The 8983-nt window shown below is 43.8% G+C and overlaps 1 protein-coding gene across 1 annotated transcript in view; it reads left to right on the top strand.

Moving 5' to 3' along the window:
* Positions 1-7702: 7702 nt before the first annotated feature.
* The window catches only part of ITGB5 (integrin subunit beta 5), a 191064-nt gene continuing 189783 nt past the window's right edge, over positions 7703-8983 (top strand). The window contains exon 1 of the mRNA XM_027845271.1: positions 7703-8052. Coding sequence (XP_027701072.1) covers positions 7983-8052 — 70 coding nt within the window. The 5' untranslated portion in view covers positions 7703-7982. The remainder of the gene's footprint in view (positions 8053-8983) is intronic.

Genomic DNA, 8983 nt, shown 5'->3' with positions numbered 1-8983 from the left:
TGACGTGGCATTTACTAATTCATTGTTGTTGTTATTGTTCATCCTTTGTTATTGAAGAGAACCAATGACATCGGGAGGATGATGTCTTGACTTGCAAGTGAATTGGATTTAAGTGAGGCAGAGCTGTGCAAAGTCATCAGCTTCACTCTCCCCTCAGGAACCATCTGGGTCCAATGGCAAGATATGGATCAGAATGACTGGCGATGGCTCTGGATGCAGGGGAAGACCCTGGCCTTTTTAAGTTAAGGTTTTTCCCTGGGCTCAGTTTGTCTGAGGTAACTCCCATTCAGTGATTAAAGGCTAAGTAAGAAATGAAGCAAAAGGGGGCCTAGTTTGCCTTCATAAAAGAATCAGTCTAGGAAGGAAAGAGTTTTTACTACTAAAAAGAAAAGACAAGCCAAATATTATATTTTAATATTTTAAAGACTGTCATGTGGAAAAGTTTTTTTTAACTTTCCTTGCTATTCCAATAATTTGGAAAAATGAAAGAGACAAGGAAATACAATTTAATTTAGCTTAGTATAGGGGAAAATATTGTAATTATTAAAGTTATTCAAAAATATAACAGGCTGCTTTGGGACAAGGACTACTCATCATTGATGGTGATCAGAGACTGGATGACCATTACCAGGCAGAGCAATTATAAGGAGGATTATTGCATTTGGAGAGGGGCAGAGAAGGTTGGACCAAATGGACTTCATAATATCCTAAAACCAAAATTTTCTTTTTATCTTTTACTAATATTTCTCTTTAATCCTGAAATAACAAAATGCTGCTGTTTCTCCCTTTGTAATATTGTTTCGCAACTGCCTTCTTTCTTCTGATTCCTAAATTCCTAAATGAATTGTTTTCCTAAATTGTTGCAATAACTTCCTAAGTTATCTTCTAGTTTATTCTACATACTTCTGCCAAATTAATTTTCTGAAAAGGCTTCTTAGCACAATCATTCAATAAACATTTATTAAGGGCTTATGTGCAGTATTTTAGATGGCAGCTAGTTGGTGCAGTGGATAGAGTGACGGACCTAGAATCAGGAAAACTCATCTTTTGGAGCTCAAATTTGGCCTCAGCCACTTACTAGCAGTGTCACCCTGGATAAGTCACTTAACCCTGTTTGCCTCAGTTTTCTCATCTGTAGAATGGGCTGTAGAAAGAATTAGCAAACCACTCCAGTATCTTTGCCAAGAAAATCCCAAATGGGATCACAAAGAGTTGGACATGACTGAACAACAACAACCAGTATTTTAGACCCTGGCAGAGACAGAAGGAAGAATTTGATGTAGTCCCAAACCTCAAAGAATTTAACAGCAGAATACTGCAGTTTAAAATCTACTAGTAGCATGCTTTTCTATGCCTTTTCTGGTCTGTAGTTGTCCATAGTAGCAGCATCCAGCTCAAGTTTAACCTTTCTTTAAAGTTTATGGTACTATCTTCTTTGTGATTTGATTTTTTTTTTGGCTAGGCAATGGAGTTAAGTGACTTGCCCAGGGTCACACAGCTAGTAAGTGTTATGTGTCTGAGGCCGGATTTGAACTCAGGTCCTCCTAAATCCAGGGCCAGTGCTCTATCCACTGTGTCCCCTAGCTGCTCCCATGATTTGATTTCAAAAAAATGTATGTAGGAGATGAAGTGGATAAAGCACTCAACCTGGAGTCAAAAAGACTTGAGGTCAATCCTGCCTCTGCCACTTCCTAGAAGTTTGACCCTGAGCAAGTCACTTATATTGTCTTACCTGTAAAATGGGGATAAAGATAGCACCTATCTTCCATGTATAAGTATTAGTGATTATTAAGCACCTACTTCTACAACCAAGGCATTGGGGATGCAAAGATGAAGAATGATACAGCCATTACTGTCAAGGAGCTAGCTTTACTTAGATACTCTAATGGACCAGGAATCTCATTGGTGTGGAAATTCCCACTTCTTGTACAGGCTGAGAAGCTTCTATACCTTCCTACTCTGAGCAAATTTCTGTCCATGCCCTTATGTTAATCTTCCCCAGACAGTCCACTAGCACTCTGTTTAGTAGCCCTCTCCTCACCTTTCACAGAAGACCATTCCGTATAACAAATACTATTTTTAAAGAAAATAAAAAGATAAAAATAAAAAATAAGAAAACTGGTTGATAAAAACGTGCAATGCATCGCACTCATGAACTTTCGACCTCTGCAGAACAAATGGGATGAGAATGGCTTTCCATCTCTCTTCTTTGGAGCCATGCTTTGTTGCTCAGTCCTTTCAGTTGTGTCTGATTCTTCATGGCCCCATTTAGGATTCCCTTGGCAAAGATACTGTAGTGGTTTGCCATTTCTTTCTCCAGCTCATTTTATAGATGAAGAAACTGAGGCAACCAGGGTTAAGTGACTTGTCCAGGGTCATACAGTTAGTAAGTGTCTGTGGGTCAATTTGAACTCACAAAGATGAGTCTTCCTGCCTGACTTCAGACCTGGCACTCTATTCACGGCGCCACCTAGCGGCCCCTTGGAGCCGTGCTAGTTCTTTGTAATTTTGCACTTTTTTTTACGTTTGTAGTCATTACACCGTTTTCTAGTTTCTGATTCTTTTCAATCTGCATCAATTCATGTAAATTTTTCTAAACTTCTCAGTATTCATCATATGCATTATTTCTTAGAGCTTGGTAATATTCCATTACATTTATATTCCACAATTTGTTAAGCCACCCCCAATCAATGGGCATTTACTTTGTTACTGATTGTTTTTTTGCATCAGAAAAAGTGCTGTTATATTTTGGTATATATGTGGACTTTCTTTTTATCCAGTTCCTTGGGATAAAAACCTAGTAGTGGAATCTCTGGATAAAAGAATATTGCCATTTTAATTACTTTATTTCCATAATTTCAAATTTCTTTCCAAACGCAGCTCCAGCAACAAAGGCACCACTAACTCCACATATTTTCACTCTCTGTTCTCCATTCCTGGAGTCCTTTCTCCCTCTTTACACTGGCCTCCATGTATTCTTGATTCTCCTAATAGTTCCTTCCCTTCCATATTTTGTATATATTTTCTATGTATATTTTTTTATGTTACCTGTGCACATGCTATCTCCCTTTCCACCTCCACCTCAAAATGTAAGGTCTCTGAGGATATGGACTGTTTTATCTTTGCTGTTATATTCACATCATAGTGTATGGCAGATAAAGTGCTTACTAAATTATTGAATGAATGAATGAATATGAAGAGAAGTAACTTGAAGTAATGTTGGAAAGTTAGGCTGGAGTACTATTGTGGAGGACCTCAGATGACAAGCTAAGAAATGGACGTCTTATAGGCAATAGAAATATTTTTGAGTTTGAGAGTGACTGGATCATTTTAAAATTATCTTTGTAACCCTACTGCCTTGCAGAGAGGAAGAAGGTTATTTTCATAGCTATGTGGGAGGGTTGGATTGGAGGACTGGAGATGAGAGAGATGAAAGAAAGGGAGACTAGTTAGGGGGACTTTACAATATGGGAAGGGGCATCAGGAGTGTAGGAACACAGGGTAGACACAAGAAAGAGGGTTGCAGAGGTAGAATTGAAAGTATTTGACAACTGATGATGTGAGGATTGGGGGATAAAGAAGAGTCAGTTAAGGATCTCTTATCTACAGAAAAAACTTGAAATCTGTACTCAAAATCTTCCAGAATCAGCCACCCAAACCCTTTCCTAACCAGTGGCTCAGAATAAGTACTTAATAAAGGCTTTTTTCATTCATTCCTTTGTAATGGGGGATTAGCCAATGGGTATCCACCCCTAAGAACTTACTTTGCTGCGTCTGATGACTCTTTCCAGAAATGCATGATAGAAGGGCTTTTTCCTTCCCCCATTCAGAGCACATGCAGCTATCCTAACTATTTCCGGTCAGCTTAATGTGCAGAGACCAAAGCCCTTTTAATTGATTGCTGAGCCAGAACTGAGTGTGCATGTAAAAGCTTTAACAGGGGAAATCTCTCTCTCTTTTCTAATGGCCATGGAGAGAACCTTCTGGTAGGTAGAGAGGGAATACCAGCTGCTGCTGCCTTATCTCCCTACACAGGGCCTCCACGTGGCCATAAATGCGTGGTCACCTCTGTTTCTTCTGTTGCTGTCACTGTGTTTATTCTGCCTTGATCTTAAGGGAATGAGTATTAGAGATGGAACCAACTGGTTATGACCTTGCAAACTGCAAAATGTGTGAAGAGCCACCAAAGGTCCAACAATTAGAGTTCATGGTAGAACCTGTTGGTAAGCTAAGTCCAATGAGAGCCAACCCTTAACCAACTTGCTTGACTTGGTGCACAGCAATGAAACAACTTGGCAGCGTACCTTATGTCCTTTAAGCAAGGGAGGGACTCATCCAGCTGCTCTGCCACACCCAGAAGGCAACTTGGTAGGTAGAACGTTGGTAGTCAGTCAGCATTTTAAATCTGAATCCATTCTCCCCAAGGACTGAAGTGGTAATGAAAACTTTGTTGTATGATTGTTCTTACAGGACCTTCTCAGTAAACATTTCTTTGTAAAATTTAATTGATGTTAATTGATTAATTCTGAGGACAGAAGAAGTTGATCAAATAGATATTGGGGAAGATGATAACCAGTCAAATGATATCATTTGCCACCAGCACCTCTGCTTGGTTTAGACTCCATCATCATCATTGTTATGCCCCCTTTTTAGATTCCTTTTTTATATTGTCTTCCTGAATTAGATTGTAGGGCAGTTAGGTGGTAAAGTAGGCCTGGAGTCAGGAAGACTCATCTTCCTGAGTTTAAATCTGGCCTCAGACACTTAATAGCTTCGAAAGCCTCAGTGTTTGCCTCAGTTTCCTCTTCTGTAAAATGAGCTGGAGAAGGAAATGGCAAACCACTCAAGTATCTTTGCCAAGAAAACCCCAAACGAAGTCATAAAGAGTCTGACATAACTGAAAATTAGATTGTAAGTTGCTTGAAGGCAGAAACTTTCTTTTTCTCATTTGTATACCCAGTTTGCCTGGTACGTAGTAGGTACTTAATAAATGTTTATCATATCATATATTGGGGCACCACAGTAGACATGGGCTTGTGAGTGATGATACAAGAGAATTCCCAAATCTCTTGGGTAATCCCTGGAACTCTGAGGTGGCAGAAGAAGTATCTTTGCTCTGGGGAGTGCCCTCTCATTTAAGTTGGGGGTTTCTTTGGCAGATTGAGTGTATGCTACACGTTAAATATTCATTCATTCAGGAAGCTAAGAGTTTAGAAAGATTAGAGCAGAGCTAAAAGAGATCTATCAGGGAAGTCTCAAGAAAAGTATGAAGAGGTTGATAGCTAACTGTCAAATATGGCAGGTTTGAGGATGAAGACTGAGTGAAGGCCATAGAATTTAGTAAGAGGTCATTGGTGACCTCTGAGAGCAATTTCAGTTAAGTAATGAGTCAGAAGCCAGGTTGTAAAGAGTCATGGAGTCAGTGAGTTGAGAGGGAATATAGAAAGTGAATGTAGATTTTCCTTTTTAGAAGTCTGAGTAAAATTCAATGATCACAAGCTTACTATGTTCAAGGCATTGCGCTAGGTGCTGGGGATTCAGAGGAAAAAAATCTTTGCTCTCTCTCAAGAATCTTATATTTCTATTGGGGTGAGGTATGTCATATATCCAGTTGTGTCCGATTCTTTGTGCCCCTATTTGGGGTTTTCTTTAGCAAAGATACTGAAGTGGTTTTCCATTTCCTTCTCCAGGTCATTTTACAGGTGCATAAACTGAGGCAAACAGGGTCAAGTGATTTACTCAGAGTCACACAACTAAGAAGTTAGTGTCTGAGGCCAGATTTGTGCCACCTAGCTGTCCACCCCCCCCCCATACAGACAACAATAATAGAAGGTGGGGAGATTAATAATAGAAAGTGAGAAAGTTTAGACAAAGAAAACTAACAAGATTTGAGAGATATGAGAGACAGGATGATAACATAGAAGATGCTAGGATTGAGAGAGGTTTTATTTATTTATATTTTTAAGTAGGGGAAACCTAAGGAGCTAGTTCATTCACTGCCCTCTTCAAATGTTTGGTGTCACTGAGTTGAAACTCAAGGAAGGATAGGATGGAGGTAAAGAGACAAACGAAGTCGAGGTGCTCATCATGCAGTGTTGAATGAGCAGATGGCAAAATGAAAAAGTGGGACAATTATGGTCTTGGACTGAAACTGCAAAGTAAGGAAACTAATTTCACAAGCCACTGAGAAAAATTCTTCTTATTACTTAACAGTCATACCTGAGGTCTCCTGGGGTAGTGCAAAAGAGCCCTTCACTTGCTTTGAGCTTAGCGCTGAGATTTACTAATTAGTTGATGTCTCAGTCTTACTTAGAACCTCATTGTCCTTTACTGGAAAATGGGTTAGCTAATACAGCCTTGTGTTGGCTTCAAGAATCAGGACTGAATTGTGTTCAGATGCTACAGTGGAATCACTATACCTGTCACTTAGTTGACCTTAAACAAATGCTTGTTGATTGATCGACCTACTGATCTTATGAGTCCATGAAATTTACCCCAAGTTGTAGCATGTATTCAGGTGCCTAAACTCGATCTAACTGTAAAATATTGTGAACATCACTGCAGTGAAGCTCTTTGATCTGTAAGCATTGCCAAACCTTTGGTGAAAAGCAAAATAATCTGACTTCGTAAATGCAGCTAGACCCCTCCCTTACTGGAGCATTAAAGTTTTTGTGCAAACTAAGTTTGAATTCAACTTTGGGGTTCCGATATCCTCCTCAAGTTTGTTTAAAAGACAATCTATAATAAAAAGAAACTGCATGCTGTATAATTATAATGACCAAACTTGGCCCTGGAGAAGAGTTAAGAAAACAAACCTTTCTTCTTTCATTGCAAAAGTAGGGGTTGGGGGGCATGGGTGTGGTAATAGTTGGTCTACTCTCGGGTTGGTTTTGCAGATGGCTCTCACCCCCACCTTTCTCTTTAAATCTTTGTTATACCGGATAGCTTGCTGAATCGGAGGGGGGAAGGGATATCTTCAGAAATCGATGTAAAAACATAAGGCGTCAGTTTTTAAATGTGTGTGAGTATATGGGGGGTGTAGGAGGGGGATCTCATTTGTGGATAAGTTCCCGACCGGTGCTGCAGGGCTAAGCCGGGAGGGTTGACTTGCAGAGCTCGCCCCGCCTCATACTTAGCTGGCTGAGTGTCAGCCCAGGCGGGGCCAGAGGAGGGAAAAGTAGAGGAGGAGGGAGAGCAGAGGAGAAAGGGAGGGGAGGAAATCGGACGAAGCTAGTTGGCTAGGGAGGCTGGCCGGCTGGCCGGCAGGGAGGGAGGAAGGGGAGGGAAGGGGAGGAGAGAACAGAAAAGAAGCCGAAGTAAAAAAAGGGAAGAGTGTGCTGGCGCGCGAGGGAGCTGCAGTATAGAGCTGGTCCTGCAGCTACAGAAGTTGGGTCCCGGGGTGCAGAGCCAGCCCACTCACCTCTACTCCCCGCGAGGTCCTTGCTCAGGGCCAGGCCTGGCCTGCTGGAGAAGACTGAGCCGTAATAGCCCGCAGCACTATAATTTAGCCCGGCTTGCCCCGCGGGTGCTGAGGGGTGGGCGGCGGCGGCGGCGGAGGCTGAGTGAGTGGTGCCGTGACTCGTGCCCTCCATGCAACAGGGCAGCCTTAGGAAGGGATGGTAGCAGCTGAGCCCGGGCCATTGCAAACATAGCAGCAGCGGCAGCGGCGGCGGCAGCGGCAGCACCCTTCCCCCTCCTTTGCCTCGGTCGGGGTTGCGAGTTTGCGGGGTCCCGTGCGGCGGGAATAAAGCTTCGTCTGCCTGGACTGGTCCTCTGCACTTCGGCTCTGGCAGCCCAGTCCCAAACCCCCAGTCCCAAGAGCAGGCACAGCTCGGCTCTCCAGCTCCGCTGTTGAGAGCGCGTCCGGGTCTCTCACTGTGGTCGGCGTGCCCCCCCATCCCCCCGCTGGAGCCCTCTCTAACCCAGTCCAGCCGGGCCCCGGGAGCCGGGCACCCCGGGTCGTCCCTGTCGCGCCCCTCACCATGTTCCGAAGACTGTGGCCTTTTTCTGCCTGCCTCCTGGTGTTCTGCACCCTCCTGCCCCAGAGCCCAGGTAAGCCCCAGCTGCAGCCCAGGAGCTGCAAGCAGAAACTTTGCAGGGCAAAGCTCGGGCCCTAGGGCTCTGGGAGCGAGGTTAAGGAATAAGTGGGGGGTGGGGGTGGGAGAAAGAGGCTCTGGGACTAAGAGCATCTTCTTGTTGCCTTTAGGTGGGAGGGTGGGGGCGGGAAACGGGTTGAATTGTTTGCCACTTCTGTAGCGCGCAGAATTTGGTGGTTATAGCGCAGCTGTGCAGCCCCAGCCAGAGTGGATGTTGTCCTGGCTTTCCTCTCCTCTGGAGAAGCCTTTTCTTCCTGCGTAAACAGCGACTTCATCTGTTGACTGAGCCCGTGGTGTGTACTCGGAGGTGCCAACAGAGGCAGAAAAAGGAGAGTGAGCGAGAGGGAACTGGGCTTCTCCATACCCTCGGGCACAAAAGAAGTGTCTGTGGATGGATGTGGGCAGAGCTTTGGGGGAGTGTGCGAGCCATGCGGACGATGTCCTTGGCCAGGGGAAAGCTTATTGCCAGAAGTCTGAGTTTTCCTTGTGAACCGGAGGGCGGAGCCTGTAAACTCAGGCAGGAGTTGTCTCCCATAGCAATATCCAAGAAACTTTGAATGTCCGATCTGGAAGGGACCTGGAGGTAGTGGAGCCCAACCCTCTTCATTTTACTGACGAGGAAGCTTAGAGCTTCGACTGTCACGGAATAGGAACCAGGTCACAGGCCATGCTCCCTATGCCCTGCTACCCAACCTTATGTTCATATCAAGAAGAGAGAAGCCCCGGGTTTAAAGTAGCCAGCCACCCACCAGCTCTCTGCATACACTTTACTTATCTGTATCATGGGGACTACTCTCAGGGAATCCAGGGAAGCGCCCATTTAGTCTGACTTTGGAAGGCGTGTGTGTGTGTGTGTGTGTGTGTGTGTGTGTGTGTGTGTGTGTGTG

This window comes from Vombatus ursinus, unplaced genomic scaffold (assembly GCF_900497805.2).
Source record: "Vombatus ursinus unplaced genomic scaffold, bare-nosed wombat genome assembly UNPS02014959.1, whole genome shotgun sequence".
NCBI classification, from domain to species: Eukaryota; Metazoa; Chordata; class Mammalia; order Diprotodontia; family Vombatidae; genus Vombatus; species Vombatus ursinus.
The sequence above is the reverse complement of the archived record's forward strand: the minus strand, read 5'-3'. Positions and strand labels throughout refer to the sequence as shown.